This window comes from Salvelinus namaycush, chromosome 20, assembly GCF_016432855.1.
Source record: "Salvelinus namaycush isolate Seneca chromosome 20, SaNama_1.0, whole genome shotgun sequence".
Classification (NCBI taxonomy): Eukaryota; Metazoa; Chordata; class Actinopteri; order Salmoniformes; family Salmonidae; genus Salvelinus; species Salvelinus namaycush.
In genome coordinates, this window is record NC_052326.1 from 1,634,126 (window position 1) to 1,659,972 (window position 25,847).

Sequence of the window (25,847 nt, forward strand, 5' to 3'; positions counted from 1 at the left end):
CACCGCCTGGTATGGCAACTGCTCAGCGTCCGAACTTGAGGTGCTACAGAGGGTAGTGCGTACGGCCCAGTACATCACTGGGGCCAAGCTTCCTGCCATCCAGGACCTATATACTAGGCGGTGTCAGAGAAGAGAAGTCCCCAAAAATTGTCAAAGACTTCAGTCACCCAAGTCATAGACTGTTCTCTCTACTATTGCATGGCAAGCAGTACAGGAGCACCAAGTCTAGGTCCAAAAGGCTCCTTAACAGCTTCTACCCCCAAGCCATAAGACTGCTGAACAATTAATCAAATGCCCACTCGGACTATTTACATTGACCCCCCCCCCCCCCCCCCCCCCCCTTTGATTTTACACTGCTGCTACTCTCTGTTTATTATCTATGAATAGTCACTTTACCACTACCTACATGTACAAATTACCTCCACTAAACTGTAGCCCTGCACATTTTCTCGGGTACCGGTACCCCCTGTATATAGCCCCTGTATTGTTATTTTATTGTGTTACTTTTTAGTTGATTTTTTACTTTAGTTCCTTTAGTAAATATTTTCTGAACTCTGTTTCTTGAACTGCATTGTTGGTTAAGGGCTTGTGAGTAAGAATTTCAAGGTAAGGTACGCCTGTTGTGTATTGATATTCAAATGTGATGGTATTGATCACATTAAATCGCACAAGGGCCAGAAAAGGAACACGTGAAATAGAACTATACTGTTTGATAGGGTTGTAGTAGTTGCTGTAGAACTGGATCTCACCATCACTGCGCAGCACCAGAGGAGTGGGCGGGCCTTGGACCCTGGTCTTGGTGACAGTGTTGGTCACCACACAGGTGTAGTTGCCCACATCAGAAGGCTCCACTTTAGCGATGTATAGATTCCCAGTCTCCTGGGAGATAAAGCGACGCGTGTCCTGCTTCACAAACGAGGGGTACTCATTAAAAATCCAGGAGAACGTCAGATCTGTGGAAAAAGGATAAAAAAAAACCAGTGTGAGATCAAATTAAAACTAAAACTACACAGGGGTTAGAGGGTCAAGCTGACTCTCCTTCTTATTAAAATAATATCACGTGAGAATACAGAAAATACCAGATTTGTCCAGATTTGTCCAGGTTTGTCAGACTGAAGTTGATTTGATGGTGTAGCAGGTGGGTGGTGGTGTGGTTCAATCACCAGAGAGCTACACACTAGGGTGAAAATTAATGATGTTCCAAGTGTGAGGAGTTACGAGGTACTGTAATTATCTGGACACATTTCAAAATGAATGTTGTTTGTGTGGCAAGGTTTCTTCTGTAAACAAACATTTAATTTTGACAAAAATCTGAGGACACTTTGTAGTTAATACAAGGCTTCAAGATGAGCTGAGAATGTTTAATTTCACAGAGAAAACCAACTCACCTGGCCTTATCAAAGGCTCTGACAATCACCATGCAATTTGTAAATAACTATATTAAGACTGACTGACCTGACAGCCTAGTTAGTTGGGTTTTGTTTTTATAGCACACAGTTGGACAGTAACGTGACCAAAAATACAAGGTACATTTTACGTTAAGTAAGCTTTAAAATAACTCATTACCACAATGGTAAAAATAACAGTACAACATACAGTATACAGGACATTTGTAGGATCACAGAGCAAGCCAGGATCTCAGATCTTCTATGATTCTCAGGATAACGAGCTTCCTGTTGGCTGGTAACTGTCAAGTGGGTAATCTCTCTAGTCGTCTTTGTGGCATGCTTCTTTCAAAAAGAACAAAACACACGTTCTGAAGACTGACCTTTGAGAAAGACATTTTATTTTGCTATTTGTCTGCAGAGTCAATTACTTTCTGTGCTCAGAGACTTGGGCTCCTCAGGCCAAAAGGATTCACAGAGGAGAACAAAACTTTATTTTTAATTTTTTTATTTGTACGTGACTGAGACAACTGAAATACTCCACATTCTTAGTTCTGTATATTTTGTAATGCTTTGTGTTAATCCAAGCTCACTGCTTTGTGTTAATCCAAGCTCACTGCTTTGTGTTAATCCAAGCTCACTGCTTTGTGTTAATCCAAGATCACTGCTTTGTGTTAATCCATGCTCACTACTTTGTGTTAATCCAAGCTCACTGTTCCCAGCAGGATTTTGAATGTTGTTTCATCATCATCATCATCATCATCATCATCATGTGATTTAAAAGATATGTCAAATTAGCTGTGATCCTGCAGTACCCTACAGCGAAACCATACTTCTAGGTTTCAACCTACTACAAGGAACATGAGAACCAGGGCCAGTGTAAGACATCATGATTTGTAACAGTTTGATCTCAGCTGGTGTGCTTATCAATGCACTGCTCTCAATGCTAGTTTTCTGTTGCTGAGTTCTCCTTTGAAGAAATTATTATTTATGAATGTTCTGACATTCTCATCAATGAGTTTTCCAGGCCTTCTAATTGACAGGCACGCATGTACCTTTTCCCTGCTGAGCCAAATCAAACCCATTCACTTGTTAGCTGGCTGGTAATTAAACAAAACGGTCTTGGAGGATACCTCCCTTACCCTTTCTAACTGTCTGGTCATTTATCAAAGCAGGATTCGATCCATGATGCAGCTCACTCACAGTTAGGAGCAGGTATAGGCTACAGCATGAATCAGAGCAGGCCAATCAGCCTCTTCAAAAGTGTGTTTAGTCCTGAGTGTATAGACCATTGGTCTAACGTTGGTCCAACATTTCTGTAGAAAAGCCAACGATAAAGGTCTGCGCTCCTTTTAGTTTTTTATTCGTGTTGCGCTGTTAGTGGTAGGTGCACTCGATTCAGAAGCCCTACGCACCGGGTAAGCAAAGTGCTCCCATTTTGAACCATTTCATTTGTCTGAAGAGACTGGGAGATCCATGGCTAAATCGAGGGCCCCTACTGCGCAGGCCAATTGGATAGCTCAAATCACCGTACTTACAGAGGTTCCAAGAATAGACAGAAAAGAGCTGCTGTTTTTATGAGTGAGTTCATGTTATCGTTTTTATTCAGCACTGTCAACGCTGTTTCTATTCAGCAGTGTCCACACTGTTTTTATTCATCACTGTCAACACTGTTTCTATTCAGCAGTGTCCACACTGTTTCTATTTATCACTGTCAACACTGTTTCTATTCAGCACTGTCAACACTGTTTTTATTCAGCAGTGTCCACACTGTTTTTATTCACACTGTCAACACTGGTTCTATTCAGCACTGTCAACACTGTTTCTATTCAGCACTGTCAACACTGTTTCTATTCATCACTGTCAACACTGTTTCTATTCAGCAGTGTCAACGCTGTTTTTATTCAGCAGTGTCAACACTGTTTCTATTCAGCACTGTCAACGCTGTTTTTATTCAGCAGTGTCCACACTGTTTTAATTCATCACTGTCAACACTGGTTCTATTCAGCACTGTCAACACTGTTTCTATTCAGCACTGTCAACACTGTTTCTATTCAGTACTGTCAACACTGTTTCTATTCAGCAGTGTCAACGCTGTTTTTATTCAGCAGTGTCCACACTGTTTTTATTCAGCACTGTCAACACTGTTTCTATTCAGCAGTGTCCACACTGTTTTTATTCATCACTGTCAACGCTGTTTTTATTCAGCACTGACAACACTGTTTCTATTCAGCACTGTCAACACTGTTTCTATTCAGCACTGTCAACACTGTTTCTATTCATCACTGTCAACACTGTTTCTATTCAGCAGTGTCAACGCTGTTTTTATTCAGCAGTGTCCACACTGTTTTTATTCAGCAGTGTCCACACTGTTTTTATTCATCACTGTCAACACTGTTTCTATTCAGCACTGTCAACACTGTTTCTATTCATCACTGTCAACGCTGTTTCTATTCAGCAGTGTCCACACTGTTTTTATTCATCACTGTCAACACTGTTTCTATTCAGCACTGTCAACACTGTTTCTATTCAGCACTGTCAACACTGTTTCTATTCAGCACTGGCAACACTGTTTCTATTCAGCACTGTCAACACTGTTTCTATTCAGCACTGTCAACGCTGTTTTTATTCAGCAGTGTCCACACTGTTTTTATTCATCACTGTCAACACTGTTTCTATTCAGCACTGTCAACACTGTTTCTATTCAGCACTGTCAACACTGGTTCTATTCAGCAGTGTCCACACTGTTTTTATTCATCACTGTCAACACTGTTTCTATTCAGCACTGTCAACACTGGTTCTATTCAGCACTGTCAACACTGTTTCTATTCAGCACTGTCAACACTGTTTCTATTCAGCACTGTCAACACTGGTTCTATTCAGCACTGTCAACACTGTTTCTATTCATCACTGTCAACACTGGTTCTATTCAGCACTGTCAACACTGGTTCTATTCAGCACTGTCAACACTGTTTCTATTCATCACTGTCAACACTGTTTCTATTCATCACTGTCAACACTGGTTCTATTCAGCACTGTCAACACTGTTTTTATTCAGCAGTGTCCACACTGTTTTTATTCATCACTGTCAACACTGGTTCTATTCAGCACTGTCAACACTGTTTCTATTCATCACTGTCAACACTGTTTTTATTCAGCACTGTCAACACTGTTTTTATTCAACACTATTACAAAAAATAAAACACGCTTCTCTGTACTTCCACTCGCGCGGCAACTGCAATGAATAAGTGTATCGATAGCCCTGTGTTTTCATCATTATTAGCCACTCATTGTGTCTATTTTAATATCAAGGAATATTTCACTTTCTCTGGTCATAGGAACAACATGAATTTGTGCATGAGGCAGATGCGGTGCGACTCAGTTTCGCCATCTGATGGAAGACGTTGTCTCATCTCTGGTCAGTCTCACTGGAGGAAAGGAAGAAGAGACAAGGGACTGTGAGAGGTGGACCCTCTGCTGCTGTCTCCCTCCCTCCACTGAGACTAACGCTGTGTTCAAAACTACAGGGAATTCGGAAATCTCCGACTTCCGACTTCAGTACGTTAAAGACAACTGAGAAAGAAAAAAAAGGAGCTCTGACTGGGAAAAATCGTTTTGAACGGTCATCCAACTCAGAATTCCAAGTCGGAAACTCAGGCATCTTTCTAGAGCTCTGACTTTCCAACCTGAAGATCACTGACATCATGATTTGACCCCCAACATTTGTTGGGGGGGGGGGAGTTCCCAGTTGTCTTGAAAGCACCATGACCATCAGATGCAGGTACCATCAGTCCAGTAAAATAAAAAAGCTGATTATTTCAATTCATGCTCCTCAGTGCCTTAAGTTTACTACTCATATGATACATGGTGACTACAGTATGGGTAAATAATGTCAGAGCAAGAAAATGTAATGATACTTCAGTGTTAAACAAGATTAGGAAACATGCCTGAAAAATATTATCAAAAATAGTAATTGGTTATTGTAGGTAAAGTAGAGGATAATGCATTTGCATAATGTAACAGAGGGCGTTTGACTTCAAATTAAACTTAGTATTTAAACATCAGACTTAGCATTTAGAAAATACATTCAGATGGGGGCTGAAATCAATATTTACTTTCTTAAAGCATCAAGAATTCTGCCATAATATAAACCAGGGATGGGCAACTTTGATGGGGGTGGGGGCCACAAAACTGAACTCAAAATGGGGGGCCGCAGTGGCTCATGGGTCTGTGTACCGACAACCAACCTTGCGAGCAAAACATTTTAGCAGAGAGAGTTCATTTCCTACAATTCTACACATTTTGCCATAGGGTGGAGAGAAATGTTTGCAGTTTTTAATATGATATCTGAGTGAGAGTGACTAACAAAATCAATCGGCTGGCGCCCGGTCGGTAATTGAGTGACTGTCAGTGACTGACATAACAAGGAAAAACTGATGATGCACAACCACATTTCGAAATTGCACCTTGTGTACTCTACTATTCTAACTCTGAACAGTACGTTGAGATCCCGACTGTTGGAGAAGTGGAGGTGAGGAGCGTTACCCAACGTGGTGAAAAGAATAGCAGCACATATGTTGCTGTTCTATTGCATGTGCAATGATGTCCGAGGGAAAACAAACAGTGTTTGTTGTTTACAGTAACTTCTTTGTTGTTGTAATATCGCAAACGGACGTGGCGGTTTCACCATTAAGCTTTACTAATATGAATAAGACCGACCTGACAACCACCACACCCACGCAAACTGACTGATTGCTTTACCATGTTTACGTTCAACAGACAAAACGACAAGCACAGATGCCAAAGGTGTTTTTACCAACAGAAAGTGAAAAAACTAACAATAAACTCCAAGTATTGTAGAAAATTCCTTTCATACAATGAACAATTTCTGCTTATTTTTGGCATGTGATGAGATTATGAATGCTAGACAGATAAGGCAATCTGTAAAGTGTGGGCAAACTCCTTGATGCCTTTGCTAAAAGATGCTACATTTGAGTAGAGAGGAGTTTCCACTTTGAGGAATCCCCCAAGAGGCTTGTCAGATGCTGACAAAATATAGTACGGTGTGTGTCTAGATTGCTAGGGTGGCACAATGCTTCGGAGAAGTCACCATGAAATAAGGAGATCCACAAAAACAGAGAAACCAGCAAGTATATCGTAAATGATTTGTGAAAATGTTGAAATGATGTAGGAAGACGGAGACACTAAGACATTCTCCAAAGGTAAATCTGCCATAATTTAAGATGACACCGCTGTCTCCTAGGTTTCCACTACAGATTCAGCATACACTGTATTTCTGTCACACTCAGAGAAAATACCATACTGTATGACTGAAAGTAAGATTTAAAGGCTTTGTCTTACATATTGTATAACATATTTGGTCAAATGAGTTAGTCAATGTATTGACTCACTCCATTAGCCCAAGCAAACTTTACCAAACACAATAGCACATCCAATCACCATGGAAAATATTTTATGACATAATTGTGCATCTCTACATTTTTCCCAAAAACACAAAAAAATCCCCATGACAGAAATACAAATAATATTGTTTATTTATCATCAAAGCACTAGTCCAACAGTGTAATTATTCCCTTCAATGGGCATGACAGAATATAAATAGACTTTAATGACAAATGATTGGAAATGCTTACACAAGCATTCCTTTACATGTCTAATAGTGTCAGTGTTCTGAGACAACAATTAAAGCCCTACCAGCCTCTTGGCTTTGTTCAAAGTAACCAACGTGATTAATATCTACACGCTGCAGGACAGCAGGCCTCCTAGCCTCAGTTCCTCCTACACTTAACCCAGTGGCAGAGCCCTCTGGGATCCCCCTGCAGAGTCAGCTTGCTATAAAAACAATAAATATTCATCTGAACATGGGGAATAATTATGACAAGGGGGAACAACATGTGCAGCATAGGCCTGCATCAACAGACAAAACAACCCATCTATCAATACAATGCGGTTGTTAAGGTTTATAATAAGGGCATATCAGTTGGTTAGATCCTTCTGAGTTATGAGTTACATCAGCGTTAATATTGGCGTGTTCATTCTGAGTGGGGGGGGTGGGTTGTATTTGTATCTTCATCATGCATTATCAGTGTCATGCTTTCAATGAATATTAATAATGACACAGATGTCTGATTGTCTGCTATTAATATACATGTAAAGTTTACTCTGACAACACTATGCATTTATTATTGCTGTGCTACAAACACAGGCAGCAGCATCCTGGCGATAAACAAACTTAAAACAAAAGGTATCTAATAGTCGTGTTCAAAGTTTAATATAGTCCCTAGACGTAAGGAAGAAGTAATGTACCGTGACATGTGTGGAGCTGTTGGACAAACCCATAGAGGGGTCACAAAACAAATTTCTTTGTTTCTCTGAAATCTTACTTTAGTTTCACTGAGACGAGGTCCTAGCAGGTCCAATAGTCTGGTGAGCATCAAAATAAGGCAAAATTGCGCACAAAATAACAGCTTCACCCTAAATTTTGTACAATCAGGGCACACTGTTAATATAACTAGGGCCTCCTCCAAAATACTGCCTCTCCTCTCTGCTGAAAACATAGAATTCCATCCCACAGCCTCTGTGAAAAACACCCCCTGAAAGTAATGCCATTCCAATTGTGTTTGAAAGTGCAGTGCTCCCAAGTTTGCTCCAGGCTCCGAGAATCCTCATCCTCCCCACATTCTGTTCCTTTACATGACTTGACAGAGTGCACATGCTCCATGTTCTCAAATCCCGGGGTCTTGGGGCAAAAAGAACAGAGGATACACAATAAAAGCAACCCTATTCTAAGTGGATGTGCACAAGTGATTTCAGTCTGGAGTGCCCCTAAAAGTTCTCTCTCCATTATAAAATGGAGGTCAGACGCATTAGGTCCAGGACTAAAAACAGTAATTGAGTAATACAAAGACCAAGGCTAAGTCACACAGGCAGCACACTAATGTAGTGTGCTCTGAGAGAGCGTAAGTGACAGCCTTTTAGCCTCTCTAGCTTCTCTGACCCGAGGTGAATATAAGGAGCCCAAGATAGCTATATGACTCTCCACGGTAGATTTCTGGAAACGCTAGCAACACATTCAGAAAACAGAGAGTATTATTACCTCATCGTTAAAAGACGATTTCGACCATGTTAATAATAGCATGTGCACACGACTGTGTCTACTTCAAATCTGGGTGTATTCTGTTATAATGACCACACATTCCCAGCACGTTCCCAATGCTAGAACATTGGCCTGTCAAAATAGGAAGTGCATCAGCGGAGGGGAGGCAGCTCCTTGCTCTGTCTGCGCTTGTATCTGGCCTGGCAGTCTGTGTCATCCCTGATCTGCACCCAGCCCCATCTCCCTGCCTGTCTCTCTTCTGCTGACTAGGAGGAGCAGGTAGGCTCTGCATGCGGACATTGGCCTTCGGAAAAAAAGAACAGCCTATGTCAAAATATCATTGTCATAACTTCACAAAACTGGCAATAACATGTTCATTTTAATGACCTCTTTACTCCATACCACATGATAATAAAATTAAATGTGACATGCCTTACAATGCTTCTGAGGTAAAAATCACTTTAAAAAAAGTATTTGACATAAAAGCATACCAATTCTGCAAAATATCACATATATATTTGAAATGATAGGATCACTGATTTGCAAATACGTTAGTAATCGGAAGGTGTGGGTCGATAAGATCAGTCTGGTCATTGGCTGCCCATCTCGTCATGTCCTGGACTAGACGGGCCTGAGTGTACGAGCAAAGTTCATGTAGATCTAGACATGGTGACAACAGTAGATAAGGAGCATAGCGGAGACAGATTTAGATCTGACTAATATTCTTGCAAAGCAATACACACACCCTGTGATTCATTTTAATGTAGTTATTAATCACATAGAGAGCTTACAATTAATCAAAGCTTTTCCAATACTCTACTGCAAATAAACCGGCCAAATCAGGGGGCACATGTATTAATGTTCAATAGGTAGATTGGAGACATAAGGAGTCCAATGTGTTCCTGCCTCACCCACTTCTAGGTTGCTACTGTACACCACAAAATTGAATGGAACACTTTACGGGCCACACTGAAAAGCAATAAGTGAAAGCAATGCACTCCAATAACATAAACAGCACAAGAATTGCGAAGAGCCCTTTAAGACGTTGAGTTACAGAACACATGATTAATATTGTGTCTCACTTAACCTGTTTGAGAACACTGATTCAGATGGCAAGTCGGCATTTATTGTCAGGAATCTTGCCCTGGAGGAAGCTCTGCAGAGTGGTCACTTGCTGGCACAGCCACAAAGTCATACAAACCTAACCCTAAACTTAACCACATAACTAACCCTAATGCCTAACCTTAACCTTAAATTAAGACCAAAAAGCAAATGTTTGTTTTCATACATTTTCATGATATAGCCATTTTTGACTTCACAGCTGGCCCATCTAGCAGTCAATTCTGCATCCACAATTCAGTATCACAGATTCGTTTGAAATAGAAACAAATTGCTTATTGGAAATTCGAGACAGTCACACGAATAAGTTAATATTTTCATGTGCAGTACACAATTTTGTATTGTTAGGTTCTTATTTTTCAGAGTAAATAACTCACGGACACTAGAGAAGCTTAACCAAGTTTAATTCTTCCCAAAGGGTCGACAAAGCTGTATTCAGATTCTTTTAAAACTTTCTCACCATTACAAGTATATATACCCCACTTTAGACACTCCTCCTCCTCTCCAATCCTTACATCTTATGGTTCCACAGGAAGAGGGTAATAGGTTAATAAACCCTTATTACTCCCTTCAGGGGATCTGACCTGACCTCCTGACCTCAACCCCTCCTTCGCCTAATCCACATATGTCCATCCGCTCCCCTATAGCAATCCTGTGATCTCCTCCCGTCCACCCAACACATTTCAAAGCCATCTGTCTTTCTACAGAAAAGCATTAACTTCCAACATAAAACCCAGTCTCTTTCACTCCTCATATTCTATTCTTCTGATCAATCATTTATTTAATATCTCAACGTTCAGAGTTTATCCCGAATCCAACAGTATACAGTGAATTTCAATCACAGATAAAGACAGTAGGTTACTTAAGGCAGAAACAATAGGAGGGATGTTGGTTAGGGAGGATGGATGGATGGATGGGTGGGCATATAACGTGAACGTCTAGTAACCCAAACAAATTGGAATTTGTGTAACGTACACAAATACGTATTGAGGGAAGAAGATTGTGTAAGACATGCGAAATGCGTTGTGATGAAAATCGTGTAATGTTGCACTATTTTGTGTGCCTGTCATGAATTTCAAATAAGTAATTGGTGTCTATTTCACAATAAGCTGTGATAGTGTGTTGGCCTCCAGAGCAAGATTCATGACAATAAACGTCAACCTGAATTCAGATGGTGCCTCGACAATGGTTTATATGCCATGACAGACCGGTATTACTGCAGGTCAAGGCACGACAGAAAAAACTTTTTTAATGGCGGCACCATATCCTTTTATCATATACACCTGAGGTCAATCAATATACTGTAAATGAAAGGGATTTGTGTTCAAAGCACATTTGAGAAAGAAGACAGTATATCAATGCAATCTTTCCTGGGAGTAAAGGAAACATCCATCTATTGATTGAATTGTACCATAACCACACAGCCAGACAGCCAACTCTACATCAATCTCTTAGCTTATCAAAGAGTGTGACCATTACAGCAAGCAATATTAAAAGCAAACAAGCAGCTGCAATTTCACTTAGGCAATATTGCTATACCTTTGAATAAAGATGTTGAGAATTTAACATACAAAAGCCAAAAGTATTGAATATGAGAAGGAACACAACACAATGCAGTTGAGTTTAAAGGTGCACTTTGCAGAAATCGCTCCGCCATTTCCTGGTTGCTCAAATTCTAAAAGTTTGCCTAATTTCAGTTTGTGACAAAACAAGCAAGTATAGTGTAGAGAATCATTGTACCATCTAAACCGATGTGAATATATATTTTTCATAAGCAAAAATATTGTATTTTCAGTTGTTTGAAGCTGGTGTACAAAACAGAAAGTAAAACAAAAAGCAAAACGTAAGAATGGGAAGCATAGAAATTACACACATAGAACAGATATACCGCTTCTTAAACTTGCTTTTAATGGGAATGACAGATCTATTACAGGCATTTCTATGTTAATTTGGTCAGCTCGCCCAAAAAGTTACATATTGCAGCTTTAATTCCTTGCAACACTGAAAGCTGAAGTGTTGTCATCGTAATGGTTAGCAACAACACTGTATTCCATGCCAAGTCAAAGCTGGTGCTCTGCTACCCAAGCTTGCTGTTGAGCACAGAACAGAACAACAGAGTGTTGTTTTCCAGGATTGTTATTTTCTCCTTGCAGAGCAGCTGACATGCAGTGTATTCCTCGAGGAATGAAATTCCCACTGGCATTGAGGGATTTGTGTTTATGTACTGGGGCACGGGAGCCTGGGGAGAGGACGTGTGGCTGGTGTCCAGCAGAAAGGAACTAAGTGCTTACACACAGCCAACTAGATAGCATAGCAGGAAAGGCACCTGCAATTACACTCCCCTCACAACACACACACATCAAATATAACGACAACAACAACAACTCAATGTTATTTATTCCATACTCTGAGAAGCTTAAACGTCATTCAAGTTTCCCTCGAGATTGTATGTTTGTGTTCCTACAGTTGCCTACTGTATGTACACTGATCCTTCTATGGGTACATGTCCCCCCCCCCCCCCACCAAATGAACCATCTTGTAAGAAAATGAAACATTACACTACAAGTTAAAGTACAGGTAACTGCCAAAATAAACGGAACAACAACATAAAGTGTCTTAATAGGGTGTTGGGACATAGATACTACAGGTGTCTGGAACACTATTGGAAGGATGTGACACCATTCTTCCACGAGAATTTCCATCATTTGGTGTTCTGTTGATGGTGGTGGAAAACGCTGTCTCATGCGCCGCTCCAGAATCTCCCAAAGTATTCAGATCTGGTGACTGAGACGGCCATGGCATATGATTTACATCGTTTTCATGCTCATCAAACCATTCAGTGGCCCCTTGTGTCCTGTGGATGGGGGCATTGTCATCCTATGGGGGCATAGCCATGGTAGCCAAAATAATGGTCAAAATAATGGCCCTCCCAGCATATTCATACATGATCCTAAACATGATGGGATGTTAATTGCTTGAATAACTCAGGAACTCAGGAATTGTTAGCTCTCTATATGATTAATAACTACATTAAAATAAATCACAGGGTTGAGTATGATTATTACTCAGTTACCTGCAAAGTTGTTTTATCAAGAGAGTGAACACTGTCTCTGTACGATAATGGAGTATAATTATTTTAACATGTCTAGTAGTGTATATATGTCTGTATAAAAGCCTCTACCTTGTACTTGATACTAATATGGGAAACGGGTCAATAACACTATCACAGTATATCCCCTTAGGAAACACATGCATCTCACTTGTGTGTGTGTGTGTGTGTGTCTTTATTAATATGGTAGGAAGATGTGCCATGCGTGCTGTTGCAAATGGGTTCGGCAAATTACATTCTGTGTGGATTCTTCCTCTGGCAGTAGCCGGAGTGTAAAAATGTCTCTCAATACAGTATTTTTGAGTTATCAACTCAGGAGTTTATTTATGGAGATTATAAAATGTGTCATCCACTAATCAGATTATACATAAACCCTGACAGCAAACCCCTTCTGAAATACGGAGTCACAGATGACCTGTAAATGCCTTTTAGTAAACATTCTGCTGATATGTGCCGCTAACCCATCAGGTGTAAGGCAATGTGAACTCACACCCCTGTGTCCCTAGCTAGGAATAGAATAGAAGGAAATCTCTCTCTGTCTCTTTCTTTCTTTCTCTCGCTCTCGCTCCCTCTCTAACTCAGTCGCACGCGCACAGGCACGCACACACACACGCTCCCTTGCCAGTAGATCATACAGCTCAATCTGCATATTTGAGCTCACTATGCATGCACTCTGCTGCACAGGGAGCTTGTAGACAGCTGTCTGTTATACATTGTGGGCCCCCTGACAGCCACTCAGGCAGAGGCCCAGTGGAGCCCTGGGGATACACTGGTACTCAAGGCTGGAACCCATGGCCTTGCCCACCTACATAGGGTAATGAATATGAATACTGCACCACCCACATGCAGGATTTGATTGAGCTACTAGCTTCATGAGATATAGTGTGGCAATATGGCAGATTGTTGTCAGCATCGCTTGTCATAGGCTGTCACCATCTTGAAGACATGCTAAGAGAGACATCCCTCATCGTGTCAAACGAGTGACTTACGATGTAAATGCTTCCCAACCCATCACATCACACTTGTGAGGCGTCACTACAGTATGCACTCATGGCTTGGGTACATACTGTATGCAGTCAGGTCCAGAATTATTGGCACCCTTGACAAAGATGAGCAAAAAAGACTATAAAATAAATAATACAAATACTGAACTCTATTGCATGCTCAAATGAATGGGAAAATTATATTATTTTATACTAATACAATTGCTCAGTGAAAGAGATTTTATTTAACAAGTAATCTTTTTTTTCAATACCTTTCAACACCTCATCTTGTGAGGACAATGGCACTGAGCCATTTTCTAAAATGTTTTATGAGTTCTTAGACCATTCCTCCATACAGAATCCATCCAGATCCTTGATCTCCATCATCAGTGCTTATGTCTGGAAGAGCCACTTGCGGCCAAGTTTCAGCCTCTTGGCAGAGGCAAACATCCTGGTACTGGGTAAAGTTCATGATGCCGTCGCCCTTAACAAGGGCCCCAAGACCAGTGGAAGCAAAATAGCACCATAACATCAATGATCCACCACCATATTTTACAGTAGGTATGAGATTACTTTCTGCATATGCATCTTTCTTTCGTTCTTACATTTGTTGGATGACATGGAAATAGAGCTCTTTGGCCATGCACATTTGCAGCGATAGAAAGAATATAATTTAAAAACATTTTTGGTATAGAATATAGCTCAGTATTTGTAATATTTATTTGCTACAATATTTTGGGCTTATCTTTATCAAGGGTACCAATAATTTTAGACCTGACTGTATACTATGGAGGCCTTCCACAATCTCCATTTCGTTTATTCCTGAGCTACTACACTCAGTCTGATGTAAATTCATGTAGTCAGCTGTTAAATATACTGTAAGGACCATTTGTGCATCTCCTATTATTATTATACTAGAAAGACAGCAACATAATGCAACTTTGAAGTAAAAAGTATTCCTGTTCAAACAACGCATCAGCTGAGTGGGAAGGACTCCGGGAGGATACTCACAATGACCGACTGCGCCAGTACAGGGATATACACTCTGAGGTATGCTATTTTGTTATGTTCTTAGCATTTGACTTATCAGACTCTAACTTTGAAATGAATTTCATCTGCTCTTCAAGGACTTCTGTGGAAAACCGTGTAGGAACAAAAAATCGAAACCTACTTTCTATGAAGAAACATTCCATCAATAGAATTCCTTCAACAGGAAGTAGAGTAACATTCTATGGGAAAATATTTCAAATTAACCTTGGTCTTTGAGAAGAAATATCTCCTTTCTTCATTCTTTCTGAAACAACATTGTGAGAATTAAAATTATGTTCCACTTTTCATTACTTGGATGACATGTAACTCAAGGAGAAACACTTAATTGACAGGCTGACACGGTACCATGCATCGGAAGTGAGTCACCAGCCTCGAGGTGGCCTTTGTTATATGTATTAACATGTCTGATGTGTTTGAAATGTTCTCTCCTTTCTTACACAAGAAGTAATGGGTTTATTAAAATACAAACTAAAGTGGAGATGTCATCCCCAAACAGGGTCTTCGAGCCAGCGACCAGCCCTCCGCTGAATACATTATATATGAAATGATCAACAATGAAAATATGAGGGTAGATCAGGATACTATTAACAATGTGTAAGGGCCGACGCCGGACAGGAGAAGCAGGTACGGGGAGTCAGACATTTATTCGGGAACAGACAAGGAAACAAGACAGGGACAGCGTCGGAACACGGGTAACACGGACATGAGACAATTAATCCCGAAGCAGGGAACAGAGCTTGGGAACAGGCAGATATAGGGAAGGTAATGACACAAGTAATTGAGTCCACGTGAGTCCAATGATCGCTGATGCGCGTGACAGGGGGAAGGCAGGTGTGCGTACTGGTGGTGGCTTGAGTGCGTAATGCTGGGGATCCTGGTGCCCTCGAGCGCCAGGGGGAGGAAGAGCGGGAGCAGGCGTGACACAATGCCTTTATTTCTAGATGGAGGACTATGATGAAGGTAAGTGGAAAGGGTTGAATACTAACTTTTTCCAGTCAGTTTTCTGCACCTTTGTTTTAGCTTCGGCATTGGCACCAAAATATGAAATATGCACATCTGAAATTGTAATTGGCCATGGCGCCTGCCAAGCTTTCGTTAGGAACAATCCCAACAGGCTACAAACTACAAATTGCTACAGCCCTTGTTTATCACTGATCCCTCCACTTACTGCACTACCCTGCAGGGGTAGTAGGTGAATTTATGACATCTGTGAGAGAGGTTTGAGTGAGCGAGGCAAAGCAGGTGTTGCATTTAATCACTCTTGAAAGATATGGGAGCAATCACATCTGATCCATCTGCCAAAACAAGACAGAATGTGCCAACAGGCAAAGGAGGTGACAGCCTAAATGATAGCACAAATATGATTAGAAATACGTGGATACCCTATTTTTCCAGATGTGTGCCTAAAGTAACAGTTAATGCGTATAATCATAGCATGAGAAAAAGCACCGTCATTCGAATGTGTTACCGTAACGCATTGCTATAACAGCGTCCTACTGAAGCTATAAGAGCTGTAGGACGAAGAGACTTAGAGACTTTGAGGAAACTGTTTGCTATAGGAGATAAGCTCTTCCTCACACAAAGCTGCCGCCCGTATGCTAAAGTGACATAACTCAGAACTGAAAAACATTTTTCCTGGCTGGAAGGGATTGTTTAGATTTCTACCAGTTTCTCTCTCAGAAATATTCAAATACATAAATAACAAGAAAACATTTGGTACTCAAGCTTTGCCATCTCGGCTGCACATTCAGTTCAGATAATTCAGAAATATTGAACGTGTACAAAATTTCCTCATGCAATATATATACAATACCAGTCAAAAGTTTGGACACACCTACTCATTCAAGGGTTTTTCTTTATTTTGACTATTTTCTACATTGTAGAATAATAGTGAAGACATCAAAACTATAAAATAACACTTATGGAATCATGTAGTAACCAAAAAAGTGTTAAACAAATCAAAAAGATTCTTCAAAGTAGCCACTCTTTGCCTTGATGACAGCTTTGCACACTCTTGGCATTCTCTCAACCAGCTTCATGAGGTAGTCAATTAACAGGTGTACCTTGTTAAAAATGAATTTGTGGAATTTCTTTCTTTCTTAATGCGTTTGAGTCAATCAGTTGTAAGGGGGGTAGGGGGGTATACAGAAGATAGCCCTATTTGGAAAAAGACCAAGTCCATATTATGGCAAGAACAGCTCTAATAAGCAAAGAGAAACGACAGTCCATCATTACTTTAAGACATGAAGGTCAGTCAATGCGGAAAATGTCAAGAACTTTGAAAGTTTCTTCAAGTGCAATTGTAAAAACCATCAAGCGCTATGATGAAACTGGCTCTCATGAGGACCGCCACAGGAATGGAAGACCCAGAGTTACCTCTGCTGCAGAGGATGGCAAAGGGTGGGTGGCTATTTGAAGAATCTCAAATTATAAAATACATTTTTTGGTTACTATATGATTTTGGTTACCATATGTGTTATTTCACAGTTTTGATGTCTTCACTATTATTCTACAATGTAGAAAATAGTAAGAACTAAGAAAAACCCTTGAATGAGTATGTGTTCTAACACTTTTGACTGGTATGTATATATATATATATATATATATATATATATATATATATAAAATAATTATATTCAATAGCAATACAATGTTCATTCTTCATCAGCCACAGCATATTACTGTGGGTTGAAACTGTGTATAAAGTTTAGCCTTCACCATTCATCTCTCATGCAGAGATCTTCTGAATAAGGAACAAGACACCCTTTTCAAGTCTAGGGAATACAAACTTATCCTCTTCTCTTCTGAGAATTTGTCAGTTTCTAAGAAGTGGTGATAACTCAAGCAATTCCTTTTGCTCTTTTAACTTGTTAAGAATTTATGAACAGAAGTGTGAGCTAAAATAGAAAATACAATATAAGCAAGTATGTTTCACAATGTGGTGGCAGGGTAGCCTAGTGGTTCAAGTGTTGGACTAGTAAATGAAAGGTTGCAAGTTCAATTCCCTGAGCTGACAAGGTACAAATCTGTTGTTCTGCCCCTGAACAAGGCAGTTAACCCACTGTTCCTAGGCTGTCATTGAAAATAAGACTTCGTTCTTAACTGACCTGCCTCGTTAAAAAAACACAGAAATTCAACTTTCATTTGAAAAGTAATTAATGATTCTATTTCATCATGTAAGAATATTCAGCAGAACTGAAAATGATAGTCCTCAGTTCTGATGGATTAACAGTTCTTGTGAGAAAGAAACTAAGACAACCCATAGTAATTTGAACATTCAGTGGATATGAAGCACTTTTAAAGCTAGAATCTGCAGTTGCAAAATCAATTTTTGGACTTATAAATGAATTATATAAATGAATGACATACCCATTGATTCTTGAGGAATATAACTTACAAATGCCTCGTGAGCTTAGTTTAACTGTCATAACCCATCAGAACCCAAAATATTGTATAAGCTTGTTTTACTCCAATGTTTGTAAACAACGTAAATGTAAACAAACACTGTATAGCCAAAAAACATGGTTAAAACTATAATTTTGATATAATGGATGGCCAGTCCTTGCATCAGCTCAGTCTATGATTTTGAAAGTGATTACATTTCTCCATGTCCATCCTTCAGCTTTTTACTAAAACAAAGGCCTCGTGGGATGGGCTTTGTTATTGTTTCAACTGCAGATTCTAGCTTTAATTGAGCAACACTGTCAACACAATAAATAAGATGTTAAAACACATGCTGTTCTTTTAATTAATAAAAGTAATCAAACTGATATGGGAAAATAATATATTATATGCCATTTAGCAGTCGCTTTAATCCAAAGTCACTTACAGTCATGCATGTATACATTTTATGTAGGGATGTTCCCAGGAATCAAACCCACTATCCTGACGTTTGCAAGGGCCATACTCTACCAACTAAGCTACAGAGGACGATGGAAGGTACAGAAAGCGCGAGGAGGCCTGACAGGTGGTAATATAAATGAATCTCAACACAAAGTACCTCCTATGAAAGAGAGGTAGGACTCCAAGGCTGGTAGGGAGAGGAAGCTAAACTCTCTACAGAGGAGAATGGCTTTACACCCCATGGTTAGCAGAGGATGATAATGTTTGTGCAATCTATTGGATACCGGGAACGATCTGTTGGAGATCACTTGGCCTTGGCTCCCCACAGATGCCGGTAAAGAGGGTGTTGGTGAGCTATAGGCTAGTGGCACACAAACACCTTTGTCTCCCGAGGACAGTTTGGCGAGCTAACACTTGCTGACGGTCTTAGGAACATGAGCAAGAGGAAGATAAGCAGCTCCAGGAGCCGAGAGCAGCAGAGAGGAGATGTCTGTCTGGAAACTCCACTCTCCATTTCTGATGCCTCAGCTTCGGACATATCTTAAGCTGTTAGAAAAGTTTCAATGTGTTCAGTAGAGAGAGAGAGCCTGACAAGCAGGTGACAAAGTATGGCTCAGTTATCACTATAAAGAGTCTGTGGTTGGTTTCTTACCTCCAGAGTGAGATGGGGGACCACACAGCAGAACCACCCCCTGTCCCTCGCGAACTGACACGGAGCTTCTTCTGTGGGTCTTGAAGTTTTCCATGTCTGAAAAATAATAGGCATTATGTAATACTCCCTGCTGGATTGTGGCCCGACAAATCTTTGATAGTGTGCAAGACAAAACAAACAAAAACAACATGTTTGTGCAGAGCAAGAAAACAGAGCATACACATTTGAGAAATCAAAAGAAAAGAAAGACTAACTTTGGGTCAAATTGAACAATCTCAGGTGTGCTGCAACTGTGCTGCACATCTAACATCTAACTTATCAAAAAGTAAACATTGGTCAGAAAGGAAAGTAGTGAGAAGTACACCTGCTCTTCGAACATCTCATTTGGTGGAGGAGGAACAATGGTCTGGGGCTGTTTTTCATGGTTCGGGCTAGGCCCCTTAGTTCCAGTGAAGGGAAATCTTAATCCTACAAACAGGTGAAACAGGAAACGGCCTTCCCCAAAACTGTTGCCACAAAGTTGGAAGCACAGAATCGTCTATAATGTCATTGTATGCTGTAGCGTTAAGATTTCCGTTCACTGGGACTAAGGGGCCCAGAGTCCTAGCCCGAACCATGAAAAACAGCCCCAGACTATTATTCCTCCTCCACCAAACTTTACAGTTAGCACTATGCATTGGGGCAGGTAGCGTTCTCCTGGAATCCGCCAAACCCAATGTGTTTCATGAAGCTCCCAACGAACAGTTATTGTGCTGACATTGCTTCTAGAGGCAGTTCGGAACTTGGTAGTGAGTGTTGCAACTGAGGACAGATGATTTTTACGCGCTACGAGCATCAGCACTCGGCGGTCCCATTCTGTGAGTTTGTGTGGCCTACCACTTCGTGGCTGGGCAGTTGCTGCTCGTAGACGTTTCCACTTCACAATAACAGAACTTACAGTTGACCGTGCAGCTCTAGCAGGAGAGAAATTTGATGAACTGACTTGTTGGAAAGATGGCATCCTATGACTGTCACGTTGAAAGTCATTGAGCTCTTCAGTATAGGCCATTCTACTGACAAAGTTTGTCTATTGAGATTTCATGGCTGTGTGCTCGATTTCATACACCCATCAGCAACAGTTGTGGCTGAAATATCTGAATCCACTCATTTGAAGGGCTGTCCACAAACTTTTGGCAATGTAGTGTATATTTAGCTGGAGATGAATAGTCATGATGGAAATCCCTGTGAGCCTTGCCTTGTGCTGTACGTATACACATTTGAGGGTGGTAAACAGCCTTAAGCTCTGCCTCAGGCTAAATCCCCCTGTGACTGAGTGTTTACTGAGGGATCCCAAGCCTCAATATGAGAATAATGTCACACACAGTTGCATCATTAGCTTCAGCCCGGATGTTTTGATGGTCCAATAAAAATAATACTAATAAAAATAGTTCAAAAATGCAAAAATCATGTTAAACACCATTATCGCACACAGAGTGAGTCCATGCAACTTACAATGCCTGCTTTCCACATTTTGTTACTTAAAAGTCTTATTCTAAAATGTATAAAATAGTAATTTTTTCCCTCATCAATCTACACACAATACACCATAATTGCAAAGCAAACACAGATTGACATTTTTTTTTTTTTTTTTTTTACATACACTTTCACCAAATACATTTAAACAAAAATGTTCACAATTCCTGACATTTAATCCTAGTAAAAATTCCTGTCTTAGGTCAGTTAGGATCACCACTTTATTTTAAGAATGTGTCAGAATAATAGTAGAGAATGATTTATTTAAGCTTTTATTTCTTTCATCACATTCCCAGTGGGTCAGAAGTTTACATACACTCAATTAGCATTTGGTAGCATTGCCTTTAAATTGTTTAACTTGGGTCAAACTGTTCAGGTAGCCTTCCACAAGCTTTCCACAATAAGTTGGGTCAATTTTGGCCCATTCTTCCTGACAGAGCTGGTGTAACTGGGTCAGGTTTGTAGGCATCCTTGCTCGCCCACGCTTTTTCAGTTCTGCCCACTAATTTTCTATAGGATTGAGGTCAGGGCTTTGTGATGGCCACTCCAATACCTTGACTTTGTTGTCCTTAGAGCCATTTGGCCACAACTTTGGAAGTATGCTTGTGGTCATTGTCCATTTGGAAGACCCTTTGCGACCAAGCTTGAACTTCCCGACTAATGTCTTGAGATGTTGCTTCAATATATCCACATAATTTTCCTGCCTCATGATGCCATCTACTTTGTGAAGCGCACCAGTCCCTCCTGCAGCAAAGAACCCCCACAGCATGATGCTGCCATCCCCGTGCTTCACGTTTGGGATGGTGTTCTTCGGCTTGCAAGCCTCCCCCTTTTTCCTCCAAACATAATGATGGTCATTATGGCCAAAGAGCTCTATATGTGTTTCATCAGACCAGAGGACATTTCTCCAAAAAGTACGATCTTTGTCCCCATGTGCAGTTGCAAACCGTAGTCTGGCTTTTTTATGGCGGTTTTGGAGCAGTGGCTTCTTCCTTGCTGAGCGGCCTTTCAGGTTATGTCGATATAGGACTCGTTTTACTGTGGATTTAGATACTTTTGTACCTGTTTCCTCCAGCATCTTCACAAGGTCTTTTGCTGTTGTTCTGGGATTGATTTGCACTTCTCGCACCAAAGTACGTTCATCTCTAGGAGACAGAACGCGTCTGCTTCCTGAGCAGTATGATGGCTACGTGGTCCCATGGTGTTTATACTTGCGTACTATTTTTTGTACAGATGAACGTGGTACCTTTAGTGGTTTGGAAATTGCTCCCAAGGATGAACCAGACTTGTGGAGATTTTTTTCTGAGGTCTTGGCTGATTTCTTTTGGTTTTCCCATGATGTCAAGCAAAGAGGCACTGAGTTTGAAGGTAAGCCTTGAAATACATCCACAAGTACACCTCCAATTGACTCAAATGATGTCAATTAGCCTATCAGAAGCTTCTAAAGCCATGACATCATTTTCTGGAATTTTCCAAGCTGTTTAAAGGCACAGTCAACTTAGTGTATGTACACTTCTGACCCACTGGAATTGTGATTCTGTGAATTATAAGTGAAATAATCTGTCTGTAAATAATTGTTGTAAAAATTACTTGTGTCATGCACAAAGTAGATTTCGTAACCGACTTGTCAAAACTATAGTTTGTTAACAAGAAATTTGTGGAGTGGTTGAAAAACGAGTTTTAATGACTCCAACCTAAGTGTATGTAAACTTCCAACTTTAACTGTACGTTTTCAGACCCTTTACCCAGTACTTTGTTGAAGCACCTTTGGCAGTGATTACAGCATCGAGTCTACTTAGGTATGACACTACACGCTTGGAACACCTGTATTTGGGGAGTTTCTCCCATTCTTCTCTGCATATGCCCTCAATCGTCACTTCACAGCTATTTTCAGGTCTCTCGAGAAATGTTTGATTGGGTTCAAGTCCGGGCTATGGCTGGGCCACTCAAGGACATTCTGAGACTTTGCCTCGAGCCTGACTAGTTTCCCAGTTCCTGCCACTGAAAAACATCCCCCCAGCATAATGCTGCCACCACCATGCTTCACTGTAGGGATGGTACTAGGTTTCCTTCAGACGTGACGCTTGGCATTCAGGCCAAAGAGTTCAATCTTGGTTTCATCAGACCAGATAATCTTGTTTCTCATGGTCTTAGAGTCTTTTGGTACCTTTTGGCAAACTCCAAGCTGGCTGTCATGTGCCTTTTTACTGAGGAGCGGCTTCCGTCTGGCAACTCTACCATGAAGGCGTCATTGGTGGAGTGTTGCAGAGATGGTTGTCCTTCTGGAAGGTTCTCCCAACTCCACAGAGGAACTCTAGAGGTCTGTAAGAGTGACCATTGGGTTCTTGGTCACCTACCTGACATAGATCCTTCTCCCCCGATTGCAGAATTTGACCGGATGGCCAGCTCTAGGAAGAGTCTTGGTGGTTCCAAACTTCTTTCATGTAATAATGATGGAGGCAACTGTGTTCTTGGGGACCTTCAATGCTGCAGAAATGTTTTGGTACCCTTCCCCAGATCTGTGCCTCAACGAAATCTTGTTTTGGAGCTCAACGGACAATTCCTTCGGCCTCATGGCTTGGTTTTTGCTCTGACAAGCACTGTCAACTGTGGGACCTTATATAGACAGGTTTGTGCCTTTCCAAATCATGTCTAATCAATTCAATTTACAACAGGTGGACTCCATTCAAGTTGTAGAAACATCTCAAGGATGATCAATAGAAACAAGACGCACATGAGCTCAAATTCGAGTCAAATAGCAAAAGGTCAGAATTTTTATATACATTAGCAAACAAATGATAAAAAACAGTTTTTGCTTTGTCATTATGGTGTATTGTGTGTACATTGCCGAGGATTTTATTTTTTTAATCCATTTTAGAATATGGCCGTAAAGTAACAAAATGTGGAAAAAGTCAAGGGGTCTGAATACTTTCCGAAAGCACGGTATATACAGTACGAGTCAAAAGTTTGGACACACCTACTCATTCCAGGGTTTTTCTTTATTTACCATTTTCTACATTGTAGAAAAGTAGTGAAGACATCAAAACAATGAAATCACACATATGGAATCATGTAGTAACCAAAAAAGTGTTAAACAAATCAAAATATATTTTATATTAGCCTTGATGACAGCTTTGCACACTCTTGGCATTCTCTCAACTAGGTTCATTAGGTAGTCACCTGGAATGCATTTCAATTTACAGGTGTGCCTTGTTAAAAGCTAATTTACGGTAATTCTTTCTTTCTTAATGCGTTTGAGCCAATCAGTTGTGTTGTGACAAGGTAGGGGTTTCACACAGAAGATAGCCCTATTTGGTAAAAGACCAAGTCCATATTATGGCAAGAACAGCTAAAATAAGCAATGAGAAACAACAGTCCATCATTACTTTAAGACATGAAGGTCAGTCAATATAGAACATTTCAAGAACTTTGAAACTTTCTTCAAATGCAGTTGCAAAAACCACCATGTTGAGTACCACCACAGGAAAGGAAGACCCAGAGTTACCTCTGCTGCAGAGGATAAGTTCATTAGAGTTACAAGCCTCAGAAATTGCAGGCCAAATAAATGCTTCACAGAGTTATGACTGACACATCTCAACACCAACATTAACAAGGAGACTGGGTGAATCAAGCCTTAATGGTCGAATTGCTGCAAAGAACCCACTCCTAAAGGACCGCAATAAGTAGAGACTTGCTTGGGCCAAGAAAATGAGCAATGGACATTAGACCGGTGGAAATCTGTCCTTTGGTCTTTGTGAGACACAAAGTAGGTGAACGGATGATCTCCACATGTGTGGTTCCCACCGTGAAGCATGGAGGAGGAGGTGTGATGGTGTGGTGGTGCTTTGCTGGTGACACTGTCTGTGACCAATTTAGAATTCAAGGCACACTTAACCAGCATGTGTCATGTTCGTCGTAGTGAGGAGACCAAGGCGCAGCGTGATTTGAATACATTCTTCTTTTATTAACGAAGAACACTTAAACAAACTAACAAAATAACAAAATGAACGTGAAGCTAATCAAACGAGTGCAGACATGCAACTACACATAGACAATAACTGTCACGATCGTCTTTGGGTGAGAGAGAGGACCAAGGCGCAGCGTGTGCAAAATACATCTTCTTTATTAAAGAAGAGAGAAAAAAACAAGAAACGAACAACTATACACAAACTAACAAAATAACAAACTGACGACCGTGAAGCTATACATGTAAATAGTGCTGACACAAACACTACACATAGACATAGACAATTACCCACAACAGCTAAAGCCTATGGCTGCCTTAAATATGGCTCCCAATCAGAGACAACAATAACCAGCTGTCTCTAATTGAGAACCAATTCAGGCAACCATAGACTTTCCTAGACACCTACACTGAACACTAAACCATCTACTCTACTTAACCCCCTAAACCATACAACACCCTAGACAATACAAAAAACACACAAAGACAACCCACCCCAACTCACGCCCTGACCAACTAAATAAATAAAAGAAAAAGGAACAATAGGTCAGGAACGTGACATAACCCCCCCCTTAAGGTGCGAACTCCGGGCGCACCAGCATAAAGTCTAGGGGAGGGTCTGGGTGGGCGTCTGTCCACGGTGGCGGCTCTGGCACTGGTCGTGGTCCCCACCCCACCATAGTCACTACCCGCTTTCGTAGCCTCCTCCAAATGGCCACCCTCCACATTAACCCCACTGGATTAAGGGGCAGCACCGGACTAAGGGGCAGCACCGGACTAAGGGGCAGCACCCGACTAAGGGGCAGCACCGGACTAAGGGGCAGCACCAGGATAAGGGGCAGCACCAGGATAAGGGGCAGCACCAGGATAAGGGGCAGCTCCGGACTGAGGGACGGCAGCTCCGGACTGAGGGACGGATCCTGGCTGGATGGCGGATCCTGGCTGGCTGGCTCTGGTGGATCCTGGCTGGCTGGCGGATCCTGGCTGGCTGGCTCTGGCGGATCCTGGCTGGATGACGGCTCTGGCGGATCCTGGCTGGATGACGGCTCTGGCGGATCCTGGCTGGATGACGGCTCTGGCGGATCCTGGCTGGATGACGGCTCTGGCGGATCC

General features: G+C 41.1%; 1 protein-coding gene across 3 annotated transcripts in view; it reads right to left on the reverse strand.

Moving 5' to 3' along the window:
* Positions 1–25,847, reverse strand: part of LOC120064958 (contactin-4-like) — a 185,370-nt gene that overhangs the window by 90,956 nt on the left and 68,567 nt on the right. For all 3 annotated transcript variants that reach the window (XM_039015568.1, XM_039015566.1, XM_039015567.1), the window contains exons 5-6: positions 19,259–19,354; positions 750–953 (exon numbers count right to left, since the gene is read on the reverse strand). In XM_039015568.1, coding sequence (XP_038871496.1) covers positions 750–953; positions 19,259–19,354 — 300 coding nt within the window. The remainder of the gene's footprint in view (positions 1–749; positions 954–19,258; positions 19,355–25,847) is intronic.